The sequence below is a fragment of the Callorhinus ursinus genome, unplaced genomic scaffold (assembly GCF_003265705.2).
Source record: "Callorhinus ursinus isolate GAN/ISIS: 27379988/994484 unplaced genomic scaffold, GSC_fseal_2.0 scaffold12, whole genome shotgun sequence".
Lineage (NCBI taxonomy): Eukaryota > Metazoa > Chordata > Mammalia > Carnivora > Otariidae > Callorhinus > Callorhinus ursinus.
The window spans coordinates 72,541,472-72,566,133 of record NW_027397074.1 but is presented as its reverse complement, the minus strand read 5'-3'; the positions used below and the strand labels follow the sequence as shown (position 1 = coordinate 72,566,133).

The following is a 24,662-nucleotide window of genomic DNA, read 5'->3' as shown; positions in this document are numbered from 1 at the left end:
TGGCTAGTGTGAAAAGCATTCTATCTTTCAACAGATACTGTTGTAGCAAAAACGAGAGGTGCAGGTCACAGAGCTCAAAAGCGCTGGCTCTGGAATGAGACTCCTTTGGTTTCAGTTCCCGATTCCAACAACTGCTGGCTGCGTGGCTGGCTGCGAGTTACTTACTCCATGTCTCGGTTTCCTTACCTGTGTACCTGGGATGGCAACAATACTCACCTCATAAGGTGCTCTGAGGAGCTACTGAATGTCAAGCACCTGGCATAGGCCTGGCACAGAGCAAGTGCCCAGCAAGTGTTGGCCATCATCACTATTACTGTAATTAATCTGTTACTTAAGTAAGACACTAAAATAAATTTACTTATTTATTTAAAAATACAATTGTGCTGGGCCTTAGGAATGTGAGACATGATTTGTGCCCTGAAAGACTCCACACAGCTTAGTGGGGCAGACCAAAAAAAAGGTCAAAGGAAGGCAGTGTCTCACTCAGAAGCACATATACCAGAGAACCATGGAAGTCTGCCATGGGGTGTAACAACATAGGGTGACGCTTAAGTAAATAAGATGATTTGAATGAGCTTGAGGAAGGAGGGCATTCCTGTGTTGACATGATCTCAGTCATTCTGACCATGCACACTTCTTAGGTTCTTTTTGGTAGTTATTGGTAACTGCCAAAGAAGTCTGAGATGGGTAAGGATTGGCTACTCTATAATCTTGGTGTTAAGCTGTAACAAAAGCAAGTTTCAGACCACATAATTCTACCACACATACAGGCATTCTTAAAAATCAAAAACAAAAACAAAATCCTCCATCCATTGGCAGACATAGTTCAAACAGGCTGTACTATAAACTCAGTGAAGTCTTAATTATTGTTTTAGGTGCTCTGTCTGATCATGTCATGGAAGGTTCACTAGAGGTAGACAGGAAGACATTCACAGTCAAAACTCTGTTACCCTTACAGTCTGCACCAGGTAATGGGAAATATTCCTAAACAAAAGGCTGCAAAAGCCTTGGGCATTATCCCTAATGATGTATCTTCAGGCTTGACTATCATCTTTCTTTTTTTAAGTAAGTTTTATTGAGAAATAATTTATAAACAGTAAAATTCACCCTTTTCAGTGTATAGTTCTATGAGCTTTGACAAATCCACACAGTGTATAATCACCACTATAATCAAATTATAGAACACTATCATCACCCCCAGAATTCCCTTGAGCCCCTTTGCAGTCAACCTCTACCCATACACCAAGGATCTGGCAACCACTGATTTATATATGCTTCCTATACTTGTCCGGAGTGCCATATAAATGGAATCACAGAGTATGTAGCTTTTGGAGTTTGGCTTCTTTCACTCTGCTTAGGGCATTTGTGATTTACTCATGTTGTGTTTGTTCCTTGTTACTGATGAGCAGATTCCCGCTGTATGGAGATACTACAATTTAACCATTCACCAGTTGACATCTGGGTTGTTTCTACTTCTGGGTGATTATAAATAAAGCTGCTTCATGTACAGGTTTTTATGTAAATATAAATATAAATTTTCATTTGTCATGGGTAAAAGTGGAATTGCTGGGTCATATAGTAAGTATATGTTAATTTTATAAGAAACTGTCAAACAGTTTTCCAAAGGAGCTACGCCATTTTGCTTTTCTATCCACAACGTACAAGAGTTCTGGTTGCTCTGCAGCCTCACCAGCACTTACTGCTGCCAGTTTTTTTAAAAGGTTTTATTTATTCATTTTTAAAGAGAGAGAGAGAGCAAGGGGAGGAGCAGAGGGGGAAGGAGAGGTACAAGCAGACTCCAAGCTGAACATGGAGTGCGATGTGGGGCTTGATCTCATGACCCTGAGATCACAACCTGAGCCGAAATCAAGAGTAGGACACTTAACCGACTGAGTCACCCAGGCGCCCCAAAACTGTAAGACATTTTAAGCACACATCACGATTTGATTTGATATACATATATCTTGTGGAAGGATTCCCCCAATCTAGTTACTTAACACGTCTGTCACATATTTATCCTTTTTTTTTTTAAATGAGAACATTTAAGTTCTACTCTTTTAGCATCTTAGCAAATTTCGATTATATGATATAGTGTTATCAACCAAAGTCATCATGTTTTATATTAGATTCTGAGGCCTTATTCAAATCTTATAGCTGAAAGTTTGTACCTTTACCAAACTCTGTTTCTCCCAACCCCCAGCCACTACTTTTCTATTCTGTGTTTCTATGATTTTGACTTTTTTTGTTTTTAGATTCTGCATATAAGTGAAAATTACGCAGTATTTGTCTTTGTCAGATTTACTTCACTTAGCATAAAGTCTTCAAGCGTTTGTTAGTTTAAAAAAATTTTTAGTCATTCTAACAGATGTATAGTGGTATCCCATTGTGGTTTTAATTCTCATTTTCCTAATAATGAGAATTATTAATTCATTAATTATCTCATCAAATTATTAGTGATGGTGGGCATATTTTCATGTGCTTATTTGCCATCCATATACCTCTGTGTTCATAATTCTTGCCCAGTATTTTCTTGGGGTTGTTTTCTTAAGTTTTGAGAATTCTTTATATGTTCTGGATACAAGTCCTTTATTAGATGTGCATTTTGCAAATATTTTCTCCCACTTTTGGGCTTGTCTTTTCATCTTCGTGATGTCTTTTGAAGAATGGTTTTTAATTTTGGTGAACTTCAATTTATACATTTTTTCTTTTATGGATGGTGTTTTTGGGGTCATATGTAAGAAATCCTGGCCTGAACAATGTCACAAAGATTTTTTTCCTAAGAAGTTTTTTCTCCTGGAAGTTTTATAGTTTTAGGTTTTATATTTAGATTGATGATTCAATTTTTTTAAATCTTTTTTTTTTACGATTTTATTTATTTATTTGAGAGAGAGAGTGCACACACAAGTGGGTGGTGGGGAGGGGAAGAGGGAGAGGGAGCAGCAAACTCCTGGCTGAGCAGGGAGTCCGACACGGGGCTCAATCCAGGACCCAGAGATCATGACCTGAAGGCAGATGCTTAAATGACTGAGACACCCAGGCGCCCTGATCCATTTTGAGCTAAGTTTTGTATAGGATGCGTTATATTCTTACTACCTGCTTATGAGGGGGAATCTAAAAATCTTGACTACCAGCTCATTTTCATTATGGGTGATCATCTAACAGCTGCATCAATTAATGACTAATTTCGCCAATAAAAATTCATACTGGCATTCCTGTGCTAACTGGCAAGGTGTATACTGTTAATCAAGACACCAGTAACTGCACTGGTTGCAGCCCCCTCTGGAATGTGACCTTGCTGATATCATGAAAGCTGACCAATCCTGGAGCGGGATTCACGACTAGGGAAACTGATTGCAACTGTGGTTGAAATTTATTATTTATTTATTTATTTATTTATTTATTTATTTATTTATTTAGTGGTTGAAATTTAAACTGAGTAGCTCTTAGCTGAAAAGAAAATCAAGCCATCAACGCTAAAATATTTTTATAGTAAATTACAGATGACGTCACTCCAGACAAGGGGAAGACCATGTACAAAGGCATGAGGGTGTGAATGAAGGCTGGTTTTCAGGAATGACAAGTGGTTCCTTTTGGTACACACAGATCACATGTGAAGACAGAGGCATGAGGTGAGCTCGTGGAGATGGGCAGGAGACAGGTCATCATCAGCTTTAAGGACAACTACAGACTCTGGACTTTATTTGAGAAGCCACAGGGGGCCTTAGGAGGATTTTAAGAGGTGAAAATGATGTAATCAGATAGGAGCTTTGGCAAGATCATTCTAGCACCGTATAAAGGGTGGACTGATGGCGAAGAATGGAAGCAAATGAAAGTAGAGAGACCACTTGGGACATTCTCAGGAATGGGAGGTGAGCGTGTATGAGATCCTGAAGTGAGTGGAAGAGAAGAAAGACTACTTCAAGGTACTGTCTTCCTCTCCCAAAATGTTTAGAGAGGAAAAAGAAATTAAAGTAGTCACTGGCAAATGTCAAATTCAAAAAATGTTTTCTTCGGATTCTGGCATGTTGTTGCTGACCTTAACATGACTTTGGCATTAAGGGTTTCTGCAAATATTGCTGATTACACAGCAGGATGGGTGATTTTCAGGAAGTGCACACTTTGGATCCCCACGGTGACAGGCGGATGCCGTGGAACCCACTTAGAGCCCTCCTGATGGTGAGAGAAATCAGCTGATAAAGGTGACATTCCCGGCATCTTGGACTCAAATGGCAACTTAATTTTCTTCTTCTAAAATTCAAATAGGAAAAACAAAACAAAACCAACCCTCAACAATTTTTGATGGTCTCACCATGTCTTTCATTTCTTGGGAGTATCATTTGCCTTATGCTTCAAACTATGCGAAGGGATTGCTTGTTGGTTAAATGTGGCCTACAGTGACACGGGTAAAATGTCAAATGCTCTTTGGATGGGTCCTTCAACCTAGAACTTACTGGGTTTGAAAACACTTTCTGGTTTGAACTTTAACAACGTTACAGAAAAATACGGGCTACAGACATGATGGTATTTTGGTGAAGAAGATAAGTTTTTGGCATTTGAAGCTGTTCTGTACTTCTTGCTAGCATTTCCCACTATTTTTTCCCCATAGTCTGTCTGTGCTATCTTATTCCAGTGGCTTCTGGGGTAAAAGTACCAGAGACAGTACCTAACCGGCCACTTCTTCATTGCACCAGCTCCTGAATGACAGCGCCTAAGTTCTAATTCTCTTTTATGGCAGGATGGGAACAAAACAAACACCAGGAGATTATGGTGACAAGGATGACACAGGTTGTGCAGCCTCCGTACTTCCTAGATACACGTAGCGGACCGCTGGGTGCAAACAGAGTCTCCAAACCAACTCATTTCCTTTAAAGAGCAACCGGTTTTTTTGGACAAACAGCACCTATTTTGTCTGGGTTTGATTTCAAACAGGTAATTCTCAAGAAGCGTTCAGGTTTTTATTGAGCAAGACTGTTCCAAGTTCTGGGGGCGAGTAATAAACAAGGCACACCGGATTCCTGCCTTCTAGGAGCCAATGGTCTCCTCCATCGTCACCCACTGTGGATATGGGGGGTGCTCAGCACTCTCTTTACTTTAGCATTACTATAGTACAGTGTTACTGATATGCTAGTGATGTGCTTTGTTCATTTTGTATCATCAACTGTATGAACACACACACATACACACACACACACACACGTGCTTGTTACTGTGACAAGGAATGAATGAAGTATGTCAATATTCATTTCCTGAGCCATCCATGGAGCTCTCTGCCTAGTTTTATCTACCATACTCTAAAAGGAACAAAGACAGTATGTAGGATATTCTTAAGAAAGCAACCTGAATGTTGAAATCATGTGATATGAGAAGGTGGCGGAATTGAATTTAGAAACAATAAACATGTTTAGTGCTTTTAGCAAAAGTCAAGGGAAGAAAATTCTGCATCCAGGGCTCTAAAACTCAGTGCTTTTTGTTATTCATTCTTACAACGATCTTTTTCTGTGTTTAAACGATTGCTGAAGGAGATACAGCAATGGGTGTTATCTCAATGAATGGTTTCTTGTAAAGTTAATAAATAATGACTAAAGTATGTTCAGCATTAAGAATAGTACCGTCATGACATACAAAAATAAAAAGGGCAAAACAGAGGTTAGGATTTAAAAGACTTACTCAAAAGTGTTGAAAATCTCCCACTGGGAATTAACAACACTACAAGCGGCTAGTTCTGAATGTGGAACACTTTGTGTTCCCAACACAATCAATAGCATAAATTCCAGGAGCTGTGATAGTAATTAATTTGGTGTTCCCTTGCTTTTCTGTGCAACCCGGGTAACAGAGGCATCAGAATGTTACTGATTTTTCTTTTTGTTTCTGTCTATTGCATTTATCTATTCACAGAAATCACCTGTTTCCCCCCCATTGGGGGGATAATGAGGGGCTGTTTCCCCCCATTAGAATGTAGCTCCATGAGAGCAGAGCCCTTGAGTGATTTTTTCATTGCTGTATCCCAATTCCTAGCACACTGCCTAGCACAAAGAGGGCACTCAGTAAATGTTTACTGAACGAACAAATGATTGAAAACTTCCCAGTCTTTTCTTTCTACCATTTCCATAGGTGTGATAAGAGAGGCCACCGAAGCTAAGAATGTTCTACACTTCAGGGGAAGGAACAAGAGTCCAAGAATATGGCATCTTTGCAACTCTTGTCCTGAATTATGATTTAACGTAATCTCTTCTTGGGTCTTAAGTTCTTGAAGGAAGGGGTCACGGCTCTTGCGTCTGTATACTCCCTTACTGATTAGCAGAGTACGTTCGCAAAAATGTCAGTGACAATAAAGTCACCATAATCACAAAGCTACCACATTTTGAGCATTTATTTTGTGGCAGGCACTGTACTAATTATTTATTATAACATTTACAAACCCTGTAAGTTAGGAATTATTGTTTTATATTTACAATGAGAAAACAGGATTAGTAAAGGTAGATTAACTGACTTAAGATGGCCTAGCTAGCTGGTAGAGACCTTCAAATCCAGATCATTCTGATGTCACAGGCCATGCAAACTCTGAATCACCACATTTACAATATAGCACGTGCTTAAAAACTTTTGCAGTGATTAACACTAAAAATCACATTCAGTGTAAAAAAAAAAAAAGGACATCAATAATAAGAATCAAAAGTTATGGTGATAGTCTTCAGAAAGAAGCAAGTGATAGATGACCCACTGTGCATTTCAACTGCAGTCTTGGGCTTGGCTGTGTCATACCTGACTTCCAGATGCAGGACCAGCAAGCAGCGGTCAGCCATATCCTGGAAAGATTTGGCAAGTTCACTCAGCGTCTGCATGATCTGCTCTGACACTGGGGGCAGATCCATGGTCACATGGCTCTCTTGAGCAGGAGACAGCACTGAAAGGAGAAGAAAACACCAGTCACTGAACTAGATGCCTATAGGTTTGTTTGAAATGACATCTTACTTTGTTGCTCATCACGTTTTTACCAATTTGGCTAATGCTGGTGTGGGCAGCATTAGACGTCCAAGACATGGTAGACTATTTCTGTACTGATTCAACACTGATTGTCTTCAACCAATTCATAGGTTAATAGAACAGAACCTCAGCGTTGGAAGCGACCTCAATAGGCATCCGGCCCGACCGTGTGGTCTATACTTGCGTCTCTTGTACATCTTCCAGTGGTTGCTGTGCTTCTGCTCGCATACTCACATGAATGTTTGTGAAAGAAAACTCAATTTCCTCTTAAGGCAGCCTACTCCATCTCTGAAAGATGTGACCATCTATATCTACTGATATCTGTTGCCATTAATTTCTAATCAGTGTCTCTGATTCTAGCAGCTTTGCAATCATTCTCATACGTATTAGCACTTCAAGTATTGAAGATATCATGTCTTTTGGCTTCCTTGAAGTCTTCCCTTTTACAAGTTAACTATCCCCAGTTTTTCAGCTATTCATATAATCAGAGTGAATTATTTTACAATTCTCATAATTTGCCAACAAAACCATTCCAATTGTTCTATGTCTCCCTTGAAATGTGGCACTCAGGGCCAAACATAATAAATACTACAGAGTGGGTCTGTCCTGTCTAGAGAGAATGATCAACTCCCTTGTTCTAGATGCTACGCTGCTTGCACATAAGCCTGAAATCTTCTTGCGGGGGCGGGGGGGGGGGGGGGGGGGGGTTAGAAGAGTGTGCTGTATTCTACTTTAACTCATACAGAGCTTACAGTCAGCTAAAAGCCCCCAAAGGTCTTTCTGGAAAATCTGATAGAGCTACCTTCTGTATCTCTATCAAGTAACTGATAAAATATTTAAGGCACTTGGACATTTTCTTCAGGAAAATACTGAATAGCAAAAATGTGAACTATATTTATATCTAGACTCCTGTTGCATATCCAGTTCCCCACAGTTTCTCAAAGATCACCAATAATTAACTTGCAATTTCATTCAAATTTTTTTAGTACTCTAGAGTTTCCAAGACTGGCTTTGAATCCTGTGTCTCCACTACTTACTCATTATGTGACCAAGAGCTAAATGCTTAAATTATGTCTGCCTCGGTTTCTCACTGTAAAATGGAGATAATATTACCTACACCATGGGGTTTTGGGGAGCATTAACTGGGTTAATGTGGGTAAAACACATAGAATAACAGCATATCAACCTCACTTAATATTAATACAAATAATAAGCAATTATTATTATTCCTTAGCATGTGATTTGTCCAGGTTAAGAGTCTTAAGCTTAATTATAGCCACAAGGTACTTAACAGATAATTCCATCTTGAGATTCCATTATCAGTATTTTTTGCTTTTCCACCTGGAAATTCTTCTGTCAGAGAATGCAGAAGAATTCTGCAGGAAGAAGGGCACTTAGGGCACGTGAGATCTGGCAAAGCATCACTGACTAGCTCAGGAGGGGTTCACCTTGCAGGGTAGAGAGTCACAGGTGGCTGCAGCAGAGTCTACAGCCACAGGCTTTCAGAGCTGCATCTGTTTCTGGACTTTGCTAAGCCCAGAGAAGGGCCTAGAAAGACAGTCCAGCCTCATAAGGCCAAGTTCTCCTCTGGGAAACCAGACTTGAATAAATTAAGATTTATGGCAAAGATTAAACAAAAACCAAACAAATTCGGGCCAAGGGAACCGACCTGTAAGGAAGAATGAAATGTAACAGTGTAGATTTAAAATTCCTACCAGCCTTGGCATCATTCAAGAGGCTCACTAACTCCATTGGCAGGAGAGTGGACACGTGGCATGGCTCCCCCTCTCCACGGTTAACACTGCCCAGCTTGTAGGATTGCGAGGTGAGATCAATGCCTTCATAATGTTTCCGTCTGGCAGGCCAGATGAAAGCAAGTATAAGTAACACTATTCTAATACTTCAAAGCATGTTAGGGCTTTTGAGCCCCTGGACTCTGCTGTTGAATGACACTAACTGTGGTTTGAGAGCTCTTTATGTGCCAGTGATGAGGGGCAGAAATCAGCCCCCGAAGACAGCAGACTCATGGCTTAAGGTTCAAAGTCACCCCAATCTCCTAAACTCTATCAAAGACATTCAGGACAAATTCCACCGAGAAAGTTAAAAAAAAAAAATCCGAGTTAATGGAAGATAAAGAGTCAAGATAAAACTTGGAATGAGTGAGGTAAAAGGAGGTTAGAAAAGCAGCACGTTGCACATTTCGCTTGACTGTAATCTACAACAAAAACACAACATTTTAGTAAAGCAACATGAAAACTCATGCCCAGAATTCTATTGAAAAGCCAGCCTGTGAATTCCTGAGGGCTCACTGAAATTTACAAAGTTTTCTTAACAAGAAGGAATATACTGAGCAAAAAAATGCTGAGCATGGCAAACAAATACAACACAAAACAATGAACTCTCTCTTAAATGTCAAATGGAAACCTACAAAAGAGCAATGTTGACAGAATTGGCTTGGGATACAGTCGAGATAGGAGGTTACTGGACACACACCTGCACCATATCCTTTTAGAGGCTACGTGGTGGTTTATCTCAGGGATTGCTCTTTGTATCAGCAAAGCCCACATCTACTGGACTTTAAAAATATTAGTACTTATCATTTTATTAAGATACACACTTTGAGCTGTTCTGCTAATACTAGGGATGGGTCACATCCGATCGTTCATAATATCCTGTTCCTCTTATAACCACTGTATAAAAGCAGGCATCTTTGAGACTCCTAGCTAACTAATCGTGGCAATGGAACTGCGGCTTTCTGTACTAAACTGATTGCTCTACAGGAGGATGCTGAAGCTTGCTCTCTAGGGCAGGCACTGCTTATTAGGTGAACCAACACATATTTCCAATTCTCCCTTGCTCATGCTGCTACAGACTCCAGAAAGTTAAATGTTTGCATTCCCAGCCTTGCTCATAGCGAGAGGAGGCCACATGTCCCCATCCGCCCAAATAGATTCTTCTGTGGCAACTTGACCTAACCCCGGCTAATTCTGCAACTCATCTTTTGACAGGGAAACAAAAGTATGGATTGTTGCCGCTAAAATTTTCTGGATTTTAATCTCAAAAATGCCTTCAATATCACTTGTCCATCCTTCCCTAGTGCTTGGCTAGCTCCTTTTCCCCGCTCTCAGCAACTTTCCCCAAATCATGCTGCTTTGTCCTTCCTACTCTCTTGTCACTCTTCTCTTAAGGACCTCAGATTCTCATTAAGACTTCAAAGGAATCATCAACATTTGCTTTCTCTGTGGTCTTGCCGTCTATTAACTCTTCCACATGCCATAATCCTTCTGCCTTCACCTCTTTATTAGAGCATTATTCTAATCATCACCAATGATATCCTAACTGCCAAATCCAATGGGTGCTTTACAGTCCTAATCTCAGAAAGGCCCTCTGCGACGTTCAACATGACTGGCATTTCCCTCTTAAAACTCCATTTTCTTTTGGCTTATATGGCACCCTACTCCTCTGGGTGTCCTTGAACCTCTCTGACACTGTTTTCACCATTTCCTTCCCCGGACCCTCTTCCTTTAGCCCACGCATAAGTGCTGGGGTTCCCAGGACTTTTTTCTCCATTGGTCTCCCTTACTTGTCATTCTGTATGTTCTCTTTGAGTGAGCTCATCCATTTTCATGGTTTTTGCTATTATCTAGGGATTGAGGACCTCTAAACTTCATTTGGTCAACTGTGCAAGCTAGCCTTACCTGTACATCCCACAGGCATCTCAAATGCAATGTGTTCTAAACTAAACTCATTATCTATCTTCAGCATCCGCTCTTTATCCTGGACTCCCTCTGCATCAGTGGTGTTGCAATCCAGGAATCTCAGCTGCAAGCTCGAGAGTAATTTTTGAGCCTCTCCCCTCCCTCACTCTCCTTGGCAAAGACTAATTTCTGCCAATTTCATTTCCTAAATGTCTCTTAATATCTTTTGTCTTTTCTGGATCTGCTGTGACTTTCTTGGTTTAGCCCTCGTCTCTGCCATGAACTACTACTGCAAGAGGAGGCCTCATGCCTGGCCCCTACCTTAATCCAATCCTCCATATTCAGCTCATTAAATGAGTTAGAGAGTCAGAGTTATTTATCAAAAACACAGATGAGACTTTGTTCATTTCTTGTAAAAATAACATCAGTGGTTCCCACTGCTTATGCATTGAAGTCCAAGCTCCTTAGCAAGGCTTTCCATGATTTTTGGTTTCTGTCCAACACTGCAGTTTTTCTCCATTTCTCACCATTTTCTCCTTCCTCTCCAACTTCTCTCCATTCCCTTCCCGGCCCATCAATCTGACACCTTTTTAAAGCCGATTCCCTAAACATATTCTGCTGTTTCAGGATTCTATACCTTGGATGGTTCTTAATCCTCTTTCTAAGCTATTCATGCTTTCTGGTTCAGAAAGTGTTTCCTGGTTTTCCAGGCCAGGTCACTGGCATCTCTGGGTTGGTTTGTTGTTGTTGTTTTTTCCCCCCACACAATTGTATTACAGTAGTTACCATATTCCATTGACATCTGTTTATCAGTACGTCTTCCTACAGATCATTAGCTCCTTCAGGGCAGGGATTACCTATATATGTATATCTATCTATATCAGTTGGAAGCATACAGGAGTTCCATCAATGCTTTTTTATTAAACAGAACAAATGATTTAATTAACCAATGTGACAAGACAAATAATTCACATAATAACAGATTGATGAAAATCAGGAACAAGAAGGCACAGCTTGCCATTTCCAATGTAACTTTTTCCTTAGCTTCTTGAGTACATTCTGGGGACAGAGTGGGGATATGGAAGGAGTTCATGATAGCTGGTTTTCTGGGCTGTTCCGGAATCTTGCAGAAGTAGAGTCTAAAGGAATTCCGGTCAATCCCTACAGCCCCAGCACTCTCCTTATAAACTGTGTTGCCTTTAGAAGCCACTTTAATTTCCTGAATCCACCTTGTGGCAGCCAAGCCTTGGGGGTCCTCTCTTTTCCAAAGACATAAAATCCCTGGCATATCAAATAACCAGTATCTTTCAAGGAAAGCCAACATACTGTCATGGAGAAGCAATCAGCCTAGGACATTAGGATGTCTCAAGTGGTTCCACATCCTAATATTAACCAGACTGAAATGTGTTTAAGTCTTAAAATTAGTCAAAATTGGACTCATTCAGACCCAGAAGAGCATCTGTTTTCAAGGATGCAGCTGCTACACTTTCAACGGCAACTTACTGTGACTTCTTTAATTGATTCATAGGAGGATGTCCTTGTGCATCTGCAATATTATCTAAAATTGTTACAATATTAGCTTAGACTGGTATCAGCTGTCAGCAAAGTGATAAATTGAAAAGGGAAAGCTGGTTATCACAGCAGAAAAAGAAAGGTTAACTCTGTGAATTCAAACTTTTTAGAAGATGGAAAAAAGACAATGAAGAATGATCTCATGAGATTTTCTCACTTGAAAACATTTTAGAAGATCAAATTTTGGTACAATCATTATTTCTGACTCTTCTTGCTATTTGTACAGAGAAATGACAGACACCACATAATGATGTCTGCTTGAACCCGGGATAAATTTATTTAATTTCCAATCTTCAGTTTTCCTATTTAGAAAATTGGGCTAATAGCATCTTCCTAACTCCCAGGGCAGTGTGTTATTAGGTTCTGCAAATAATTTCTAGATCCTTCGATGTTGTTACGTGGCTGACATTTTTTAAAAATAGGAATGCCGATTAGGCCTGTGACATTAAGAACTCAAGGGGCTTACAGAGTCAGAGGGGGCTGGGACAGGAGACCGTCTCTCTAACTCTTCCCTCTCCCTAAATGCCTGGGGGATGTGCTACTACTGAGCCTAACACGGGGTAAGGATTGAAGGGTGTCAGACACTCTAACACTGCGGTTCCAAGGGTGGTTCAAGCGGTTCAATGCCAGCTAGTTCTGTCCTCAGTCTTCTCAATTCTCTGTACCACCATCCCTACCTTTTATTCATGTCCTGGAATTATCTGCAAACCTATATAAGCTAACCGGCCCTGACCCCAGTGCTTTGTACACAGTAGTCACTTTATAAGTGTTTATTAAATAAATCACTTACCTATTTTTGAAACCGAGTGGCTTCTAGAACCAGGGGTGATCTTCACATGCTAGAGGCTCTACCGTCTTCATAGTATTGAATTCGACTTATTTATTTATTTATTTGACAGAGAGAGAGAGAGAGAGAGAGAGAGAGAGAGAGAGAGAGAGAGAAAGAGAGCACAAGCAGGTGGAGCAGCAGAGGGAGAAGCATCCTCCCCACTGAGCAGGGAACCGGATGAGGGACTCAGTCCCAGGACCGTGGGGATCATGACCTGAGCTGAAGGCAGACACTTTACTGACTAAGTCACCCCAGTGTCCCGAATTAGAATTTTCTTAGGATAGAGGTGTCCTTTCCTTTTTTTTTTTTTAAAGATTTTATTTATTTATTTGACAGAGAGAGACACAGCGAGAGAGGGAACACAAGCAGGGGGAGTGGGAGAGGGAGAGGCAGGCTTCCCGCCGAGCAGGGAGCCCGATGCGGGGCTCGATCCCAGGACCCTGGGATCATGACCTGAGCCGAAGGCAGACGCTTAATGACTGAGCCACCCAGGCGCCCCAGTGTCCTTTCTTTCTTAAGTCAATTACTCCAAACTCAAGTTTCATGGTGACTCTTTTTGATCATTCTTTCTTTCTCCTGAGACACATTTTTAACCCCTCGCTGTTCTTTGCCAGCAGCCCTAGCTTTCCGCACTGTCATTTATTTATTTAGCAAGTCCTGTATTTTGGTCACCCCTTCCCAACCGCCAAACAATCCAGAACCTAATCTAAACTTCTTTTGCTATGTTTCTATATAAGGACCAGCCCTACGTAAGAAACATGTTTGGTAGATTCCCTTCAGTTTGCGTCCTATTTCAGAAGCAATGGCTCTTCTGCCCCTAAATAATACCTAGTTCTTTTCAGTCCAGATTTCCTTTTCACTGCCGCTTCTGGAAGGAAGCTCTCTTTTGTCGACTCTTACAGGGAAGAAGGATAAGTGGAAGGGATTTAAAAAAAAAAAAATTGGGGTGGTTAGAAATGGAAGAAATTCATCGTCAGGGAGGACAAAAGATCAAGAATGGAGGAACTGGAGCACAAAGTGAATGTGTCTTCTTTATGTTTGTTTTTTTAGGGTCTAATTACCTAATTGATATAAATTTATGGTAAAAAAAAAAAAAAGTTCCCAGTGGGTACAGGAGGCAAAGACCTACTTTCTTCTCTGTGCTACCGTTTGTTATTTAAGTGATCACACGTTACACCTTTTCCTCCGTCAGTCACAGACTTATGGGCAACGTAACTTCATGTCCTTTGGAACGTCTCTCTTTCAATCCCTTCTCCCTCCCTTCCGAAATGTCTTATGTTACCCTAACTGCAGGCAGTGATGCTTTGGGGGAGAAAAGGTGTGTTTAGCCCACTCACTGACCAGCCTAACGACACAGATGTTCAGTAACATTTGTTTAAGAATGTGGTATTATAAGGCAAAAAAATAAAGACCAACGATCAAACCTTTATAAAGAACTCAGTTTTAAGGATGCTGCTTAAGAGTAATTTTCATCTTTGTGAAACCATGCTCCTTCCAGCCGTTTCCCAGAGGACGAGAACTTACTCTCCCACTTATTATTACCTCTAGAGCACAATTCTTCACAACTGTCGGCCTCACTGTCCTCAGGTGTCTCCTCAGAGAGTTGCTGTGAGGACCAAATGGGGAGCACGGCCCTTCCCAGGGTGCCTGCCACAAAGCTAGGACCGTCCTTGGAACTCCAGCAACACTAGGCCTCCCTCTTCCTGTTCCGGTCTTGGCACGACTCACCTCGTGCTGTAGAGAGTCCCCAGTAGCTTGTGAGATCCGTGAGAACAAAAGCCATAACCCACTCTTCCTGGCGCCCCTCACAGTCTGCCTCTTCCTCCCACTCTGCAGTAGTGCCTGTTGCACTGAATCGGCAGGTTAAGGACAAATCAAAGAATTCTGGATCTTTTTCTTTTTCTTTTCATTATAGCTCCACAGTGCCTTTAACCTAATGTCTTCCAAACAGCTTATTAGCTTGGAACATTATTCTGTTTCAGGGTAAGAAAATGAACCGACAGAAGGCCCATGAGTGAAATGGAAGAATTACTCCAAATATTGACCTCTCTAGAGAAAACAAGGGAGATCCGTGTAAGGCTCATGGTGAAGAGCAAAACAAAAATAAGAACCAAGATTAAAAAAAAAAAAAAAAAGGACTGTTGTTCCCTTAGGCCACCACAGGATAAGGGGCCAATCCTGAGCCACCAGGATAAACTACACACCCGCAGTGCTGTACAGGGAAGCTCACATCTAGTAACTCACGAAACAGTGCTTGACAGTAACAAGCCTGAGCAAGCCCCAGGTCCTCCAAGACGGCGAGCTTTAGACTCAACTTCTATACAGTGTGAACCAGCCCAGACACACTGGTTTTTACACCTTGTGAGTGACAGGACAGACCTCCGTCCCCTTCAGTCCTGGGGGGAGACATTAAGATTGATTTTTCCTTTATTCCGAATAATCCTCCCTGAGGCCTGGTAAAAACCCAATCATCTACTAAAAAGGCGTGTGGTGTGGCCAATTCAGCTCCTGCCGGATATGAAAGAGAAATGGAGGAAAAGCTAATGAACAGCTCCTGTCCTTGTGCTGAAAGGCACTATTGTGGGACTCCATTAGATTTCCGTGGACTTTGTAAGCCTTTTGTGTTTCTGTAAAGCCTTGCATCAAAAAAGCATCTTAAGGTGTTAACAAATACTTAGCCAGATATTTTACGTGAGTAAGCGACACAGATTTAAGTTTCAAAAGGATTTCAGAGGCAAAAATATTATGTAGCAAGGAGATAACATTTATTCATGTGTCAACAGGATCCTTCCAGCTTTAGGATTTGTAAATTTTCCAAAGAGCTTGCGGGGATGGCTCGTTCACTGTGTAAATTCGAAACATGAGGTCCATTTGCAAATGGTGAGACTGAACCAAACAGAAATAAAGCACGCTTCCTGACAGGACATGGCGAACGGCGAACGGCTACCACACGTGGAGACAGAGCTGAGGGAGTTAAACGGAAAGGCCCTCTCTGGGGTCTCTCTTGCATGTGACTTCTCCCAGTGGCCTTTTTTCCTATGACATTCCTCTACAGGCAGCTGCATCATTCATACATTTGGACTTGAGGTAAAAAATAATCATCTTCTCGACCTAGAGCAGGTACAACTTTCACTTTTATCATCTTACCTACCTCAGAGGAGTCTGATGATTCAGTGAGAAAATACACAAAGGCTCAGAACAGTGTTGACACACAAGCCCTTAATACATGGCAACTACTATTACCATCACAACAACTACTAATACTATTACTATTATTTATTCAATATTGATGTACTGAATGAATAAATAGCAAACCCCAGGATCCCTCTCCTCCATCCATAGCTTTCAGTAGGCTTTGGAACAATTACACTAGTTTTATACAGTGAATGGCAAAACCTGATGAGCTATTATTAGTGCAGAACAAAACAGGTAGAATCCTAGAAGCATTGGTCACTCTGATCCTATTGCTGTGAGGACAACACATAGACAACTGACTTATCTGGAAGCCAGAGCTGACACTGCCACCAAGCACACAGACCAGCACCGAGACTAGTTGTGTCGTCGGTGATGGCTCCCTCTGAAGCATGTTGGAAGTAAGAAATACAGAGAGGATGAACCTGCTAACACACAGGGCAGGATCTGCAGGTGTAAATCTTGCCGAGAGAATTTCTCCTCAATGAGGACAAGGGTGGCCACTGCGTGCAGTAAAGGTAACAGTTAACCAAGTACCTCCCCTTTAATCTCTCTCATGTCAGATTTTGCTTCTGTTGGCTAAATGGATGAGCTGGTGCCACACACATGTTGACTAATGCCTTGTGAAGGGTAATAATATACAGCCATATTTCTGTCTCTATACATTAGTAACACATGAATACTGTTCTCACACACATTCCAGCCTTGTCATATAATCCCTAGAATAATTAACAATCATATAGATGTTTCCAGAATCCACTGTCCTAAACATCAAAAGATTCATAATCTGTTTTTAGGCCAGTTAAGGGTAAGCTATGGATAGAAGCAATCATTTATCTACCAAGTGATTATATAATCTGAGGATACGTATTAACCTCACTCGAAATCTAAGTAACTTTCTCTAAGTAAAAGGACGTAAGTGTTCTTGTAGTAACTATGAACCCCGTATTTTCTACCGTTACATAACAACATTTCTCTTGGACTGACCACCAAGTTTAGACTCAGAAAGTGGTGGCTAAATTCTGACTCAACCACATACTAACTGAATAACCTTGGGCAAAATTACAAAGACCTTGAACTGCGGTGACATCAGTTTCAGCCTCTGAGGGTCATCGTAAGGATTCAGGGTATAGAGAGCACATGAAGTATCTAGAACGATGCATGGCACATAGTAAGTGCTCAGTAAATCTCAGCTACTATTGCTGGACCCCTTGCTGGGAACTCTGGAGGACTGGGGCTCTTAGACTCATCTGCTTAGTCATCAAAACACCTTGCCAAACACCGGCGAGCTGTGGGCTTAGTTGTTCATGCGTCTAAGGGACAGAAAGAAACCGATGTAGTAAGACACTGACATGTGTAAACTCCTGACATTCTGACCTGAAAATAAGGAATCACAAAAGTAAGGAACACTACAGAAATCTGGCAATGTTCGAGGCAGTTTAGGCAAATGGGAGAAAAAGGGACTACAAGTGGCAGGTTTAAATTTTACCTTTTCATCTACAAAGCGAGAAGAAGGACTTTCTCCCGTTGTCAAGTCAATAAAAGAGGTGGCACTTCAGGAAGGCACAAGGAAGTGGAGCTTGCCTGGAAAGCAAGGAAGGACACCCGGAAGCAGCTTGGGAGGAGATGTAGTAGGTGTTCCTCATGTTATTTTGAGGAGGGAATGACAGGGAACTTTCCTTTCGAGGAAAGGATGTCTGTAGTGCTTGGTTCTTGAGCTAAGTGAACTTAGGCGTTATCTTAGGAATTCAAAAGGATATTCCACAAAGCTTGGAAATTGTGCTTTTGAGAGATCAGGTCTGCCTTACTCACGCAGGACTCGGAAGGTCGGATTTGTATTCTGAATCAGCATTTACTTCACGGTCACAGATTCCTTTGCCCCGGCCAAAAGGCACGATGAAGGCAGAGGAGTCGAAATGAACATGGGTGCGTGTCCACGTGGTATAGCTAAGCGGGTAGTGATCAGGAATCTATAGAGCCCTGACACTCTGACCTGAAGTGATCAAAACTGCTATTTTCACCTGAAGAGCCAGAAATCCTGCTATAAATTATTTCCATACGCACATAAAACACTAACAAGTCAGCTCTTCTGTGCAGGCTTAAAACAGCTCAACGGGGCTTATTTTGGAAAGATGTTTTTTATCTTTACTACCAGAGAGAGACTTGTCATTTTATTTTTTCTTGGGAATATGTTCCCCTTGATATTACCTTAGATTACATTTATTGTAGAAAGTGAGATGAGAAAATACACTTGTGCCCTGGTCCGTGGTCAACTCGGCATCATCCCCAACCCCTTTCCTGGAAGCTCAGGAACGAACTGTATTTTCCAACTGCTTGCCGGCAGGATTTTGGGTTTAGCCCCAGCCAGCAAGAGGCACTCCCAAAAGATGTGGAAGGCAAAGAGAGAGGGAAAGCATGCTCCTCCTCTTGCACTGGTAGAAAGATGCTCAGGCAGATGGCAAATAAGAGGGCTGCAGCTGTTTGCAGGAGAGCTCGGCGACAGCTGCTTCCTCCCAGCAGTTGGTGAAACCTCTGGTGCCTTCCCTCTATGTCCCTGTTTCCTGCAAGCCGGCAGTGACTTTCCTTGCTCTTTGCTTCCTTCCAGCTGTTTTCTAAGCGTTTAAAGCCCTTTTAAAAACACCTAATTCCTTGTATTAAATTCTTTCTTGCTTGAAATACCTGAAATGGTTTCTGTTTTCCCGACTGAGTCTGGACGAAGAAATAAATACAACCTTCTATGCACGAGATATTCCTGAGAACATCTGGAGCAGGAGGGAGTGGCATGAAGAGTCACTAAGAATCTATCCCTGGGCTCCCCTTTCATGGAAGCTTGTGACCTCTAAGGCCAGGATGTGCAGAACGTGCTCAGCAGAGCTGCTAGTCTCCCCATCTCCAGTATCTCGGTTTCCACCAGCTCCCTTAATCAGAAAAGCTCCACTTTTATTTGTTACCTATTAAGATTTGGCAGTAAAAATCTGCTGAAAGAGCCATTTACAAACCACTGCCCTTGAAGAGGAGGGAGCTGGTCACAAGCAAACCATTTCCCGTTGTGACTCCAGCCTCCAGATACCAGCCAAAGTAGGGATAAAAGTCAAACGCTTAAATTACGGCACAGCTCCTAAAGACTGAGAATGAATGGCAGGAAAGTCTATATAAATATTTACTTAGAAACAAGTGACCAGCTTTCTCCTTATTATTTTAGTCACATGAATTCTAGTATCTTTTTTAAAAAATGTGTTTATTGAGTACTGAACAAATTAGAAGTTGCTCTCATTTTGAACAAGACCTGCCAAGACTCCCTTGCAAAGTAGATTCAACCTTTCCTTTGGAAAATGTTTCACGGAACCAATGAGCTGTCCAACTTTTCAGAAAAGTGTACCATGGGCTTCTCTACTATTTTCTAATGGAATCCCAGGTTAAAGATGTAGACTTCCACAAAGCTGACTTCTTAGAGAGGTCACTCCATTTGGAGCTGCTTTCAACGATTATATAAAAAACTTTAGCTTAATACTGAATTTTTTTTTAGAGAGAGAGAGAGAGCGCGCATGCATGTGCCTGTGAGTAGGGAGGGAGGAAGGACAGAGAGGGGGAGAGAGAGAGAGAATCTTAAGCAGGCTCCACGTCCAGCATGGAGCCCCACTGATCTCACCACCCTGAGATTATGACCTGAGCCGAAATCAAGAGTCGTACTATTAACCAAAAGAGCCACCCAGGCGCCCCAATACTGAATTTATCTTCTAAAACAACTCCGTGTTTGTGAGCACACTAAGCATGTAAGAACTTTCAGGCTCCACAGTTCGGATCACTGGCTCTTAGACAGGTTAAAGTCATGAAATTTAGAAGGAACCAGCTACTGACCACTAAAAGCGTGAATCTCTTTGTTCTTAGGCTCATTCATCAGAAATGTTTAGTTTAAAAAAGTGGGTACTCATCATTTTTTACATCTTTCTCTGCTGGACTAAGTAGAATTTTATTTTCAGAGAAACAATAAAATGACATTGGTAAATGTTGGTTTGGTAAGACACAAGAGCTAAAATGAAAATATATTCATATTCATTTGGAAATTAAACATACACATTGAGATTATAGCAAAACTTGGTCTCTGTCTGCTAATTTTATGGCTATATGCACAGTGCCCCTGTTCCCTTCACTACACACCTGGGGGCCCTTGGGCAGCGAGGACCCTTTTCTTTTCCTCTTGTGAACCCACGGTGGCTTCTGCCTCTCCCCACATTCCTCTCTGGGTGCCAACAATCATATTTGTTCTTGGGATCATGGTGAAACTTAAGTCTATAGTTTCTAGAATTTTTTCAGATTTCCCTGTTTTGAGAATAGGAATACATGCTGTAATCTGGTGTTATGTCACCTTTCACATGTTCTACATTTTCCCAAATTCAGCAAATTTCCTGAGTACCCCAAGATAACCTATTTGAATTCTACTTTAAAATAGCCACAGGCCATCGGATGTTTTCCTCACACTTGTTTCTTACTATGACTTGTCTTCCATCTTTTCATTTGAAAAATGGTCCCCTTTCTAAATAAAACAGAAACAAAAGAAGAGTGGTTCTGCCTTCTATTAGCATCACCTTTACCATTTTGCCAATTGTGGGCCCATCCATTTCCTGTTCTGTGTCTAAATACAGCTAAATTTTATTGCCTTCAGCATCTCTAACGACCATCAAGTGATTCTGGGGGTCTGCTACCCTGACACTTTACCCAAGGCTCACCTTACATCTTCTCTGCCTACTCTGCACTCATTCTTTCATTCTTGTGTCCTTCCCTGTGGGCTCATCAGAGAGCTCTTTGGAGGCGAGACCACAGTGTCGTGATTAAAAGTCCAGACTGGAAGCAAACTGGGTAAGTTCAAATTCTGGCTCCACCACTGACTGTTTAACAGCTATGTGCCGTTGGGTAAGTTATTTTACCTCCCTGTGCCTCAGTTTCCCAGTATGTAAAAATAGAGATAGTCATGGTATTTGCTTCATGGGGGCATTGTGAACATTAAACGAGAGAGTGTGTGTGTGTTTAATAATATACCCTAGCATAGAGTATGTTTGATGTTATTTCTTGTTGAAATGATTTAGCCCTTTATGGTGCAAATTTTATGTTGTATCATCTCCTACAAATATGAACTATGTTCTCTTTGATAGGTTCTAACCATGGGATCACAGCAATATATTTTCTAAATGTCTGAAAATTTAACTTTGTGAAAATGATACATCTGGCCATGCCTGGTGTTTATTTACTGTGCAAACTCCAGTATGATATGGTAACATTCTCCAAAGACTATTATAATTTTCACTTTCCCACTGAATTCTTCCTTTTGGTCATAATTACATACAGAATATTGAGTCTCCACGTTTTTTTCCCTCTTGGGAAGAAAAGTCATTCAAAAGACAACTCGAGAACTTAATTCTCATCCTATTTTAGCTGAATTAGACTTTTGGAAACTACTTGAAACCTCCCATCACTGCTGCCACCATGTCACTTTCATCATTTTATCCAGAAAGCACCATTCAGAGCCTGCATTTCACTGAGTGGACTGTAGTATACTTTCTACAAGTAAGTATACTACAGTATACTTACAGTATACTTACTTGCTTCTACAGAACTCAAAATAAACAAATGGGATTGTCTACAGAGTTTTAATTTCCTTCAGTGCTACAAACGGTCCATTTTGCACTCTGCCATTATTTTAGGTGAAGGCACTGTATATAAAACAAAGATTTGTTTGCTAATTACTAATAAGTAATTAGCAAAATCAGTAGTACAGTCAAGTCTCAATAAAAATTGTACAGGATCCTGTATTTTACTTTTTTTTAGGATCTCATATTTTAATTTTAGTTATCAGCATCATCCTCTTTCTTCATTAAACCACTCACAAGAATTACTACTAAGTTGAGTTACTTTAGGGGCATTCACATGTTTACTGCCTAGGGTGGGCATCACCTCCGAGTCCTGCTCGGTTATTTATCTTGTAATTATTATAACATGTTTATAATTCCATATGCTAACCCATAAGCAGAATTCCTGGTTCACTCCATCTCCCAACATGGCACAAATGCAGGGCAGGAGACAAATGACTTTTGAATCAGTCCATTTTGCTGCTTCTAGACTAATATCTAAGGTTAGATTTGTGTATCAGAGATCAAATACCATTAATATAATTGTCTCTATACTGAAAATAATTTCTATGACTCATTCAATTGAGTATATCTAAGGAGAATTTTTTTTACAATAACATTCTAGTTCAACTACTAAATTTGGATAGTTTCCTTTATTTGCTCATATTTATGTTGAGCTGTACTATACATCTGTGATGTGCAGGTACCATTTCTTTCTTTTTTTTTTTAATTTTTATTTATTTATTTGACAGAGAGAGAGACAGTGAGAGCAGGAACACAAGCAGGGGGAGTGGGAGAGGCAGAAGCAGGCTTCCCGTGGAGCAGGGAGCCCGATGTGGGACTCAATCCCAGGACCCCGGGGACCATGACCTGAGCCGAAGGCAGACGCTTAACGACTGAGCCACCCAGGCGCCCCTGTGCAGGTACCATTTCATTTTAATGAGCATCACTCCAGCATATGGCTCTATTGGCAGAGCTAATTCCTTATCCCAGCACAGGGCTTGGCACAGGCACAGTCCACCAGTTGCACAGACAAGGAATCTGGAAAGGCTTTTGACGACTGTATCCTGCACTGCCTATATTGAATTAGCGAGGAATGTCTGCTGATCATTCTTCCCTCGTATCTCCGAAACCATCCCCACTGCCTCCACCTTGGTGCGGTCCTCCACCATTCATCACCCGTGTTGGCATAGCAGGTTTCTAACTAATCTCTTTGCCTCAAGACTTATTCCTCTCCGATTTAGCCTCCTAGAGTCCTGCTGAAGAAATCACTCCAAAATACCATTTGAACATGTTTCTCTTATGTCTAAAAATCTTTCAATGGCTTGGCCTTACCTTTCAAATTACATCTCTACTGGTCCTTGCCCACATCTCCAGCTTCATTGCTTGGGGCTCCCCGACCATGAACCTTATGGGCCAGCCCCAGTGAACACATGAATTACCCTGAATTCACCTCTTTTCTTTCACTTCATAGCCTTTTCTCCTCCCCTCCTCTTCCCTTTTTTGGTTTCTCCTCCATAAAATGCCCTCTATCCTCTCTTTGCCTGGTGAATTACTTTTTAAAGATCCAGATCAGCTGCCCCCTTCTCCAGAGGCCTTCTCTGATACTTATATTCTCCTTAAAACATGCTTCCTGCATTCCCATTGTATGTTGTGTTTACTCCATAGTTGCCCAATCACAATATAGTGTAATTACTTTCGTGCCTGTCTTTTCCATGACCTAGAAATCCCCTGCAGGCAGAAGGTGGGTCTTGTTTACTCATGGCCCTGAGGCCTAGCATATAGCTGTGTTATTTGTTAAGCCGAGCTGATCCACAAATATTTACTGAATGAGTATCCTCTCTGATGGCCCCATGAGACAGTGCTGCACTGATTTAGTTTAATGTCTATTGGATAAATTCAACAGAACACATGATTTATGAATTCTTCTCTATGCCTATAACCAGTGTGGCTCTCCAGCTGATTGACCATGTGTCTTTTGTCTCCTCAGTAGGGGATGTCTACTGGAGATGAATGGAGAGGAAAGCAGCTGGTCAAGCTGGAGAGTGAAACAGGACAGTCAGAGGACAAAGGCAAAAACAAACGAAAGCCAAACTGACTTTTCTAGCACCACTTTCAGGTACTTCCTCATTCTCTGCAACTCAAAGAATCCATAACACAAAAAATTACCCCCAAAATCCCTTCAGACAGTGAAAATCTCTGTTTCTGCATTTATAGTGTTCATCTGAGTTGCTTTATTTAAACATAAAGACTTGAAAATAATGCTCCCTCTGCACGTCCTACCACAGTACACTTTCCAACATGCTTTGAACTTAATGAAGCAATTCTGGTATTTCAAAGTTTGTTAAAATGTCACATCTGTTTTTATTAGATAAGGAAGCAACTTAAATGATAAGGAAGAGAAGTAAAGGACTTTTTAATCCAGGAAATAGGACACATGCCCAAGAATCGCCCGAACAGATTTTCAGAAAAAAAGAAATAAACCCCCTCACATGAATAGCTGGTAAAAACTGCCATATGAGAAAGCAGAAATCATTGTTAGAGTGGACACATGAATCAACAGTGAGGGGTGCTGCAAGAATGTATGAGAAGGAAAAAGTAGAGAAGCCGAGTAACATTTCTGAAGTTTAATGGAAAGTCATGTGGCTCCCAGATCAATGCCCCAGCTCTGCCACTGGCTAAGCCTAGATCATACTTCCATGCTTCAGTTTTTCCATCTGTAAAATGGGAATAAAGATGCTAGCTTTCTTCTTCTTATTTCAT

General features: G+C 41.1%; 1 protein-coding gene across 1 annotated transcript in view; it reads right to left on the bottom strand.

Annotated features, from left to right (window-relative positions):
- Positions 1 to 24,662, bottom strand: part of EXOC4 (exocyst complex component 4) — a 728,355-nt gene that overhangs the window by 54,005 nt on the left and 649,688 nt on the right. The window contains exon 15 of the mRNA XM_025854871.2: positions 6,763 to 6,904. Within this exon, the coding sequence (XP_025710656.1) occupies positions 6,763 to 6,904 (142 nt within the window). The remainder of the gene's footprint in view (positions 1 to 6,762; positions 6,905 to 24,662) is intronic.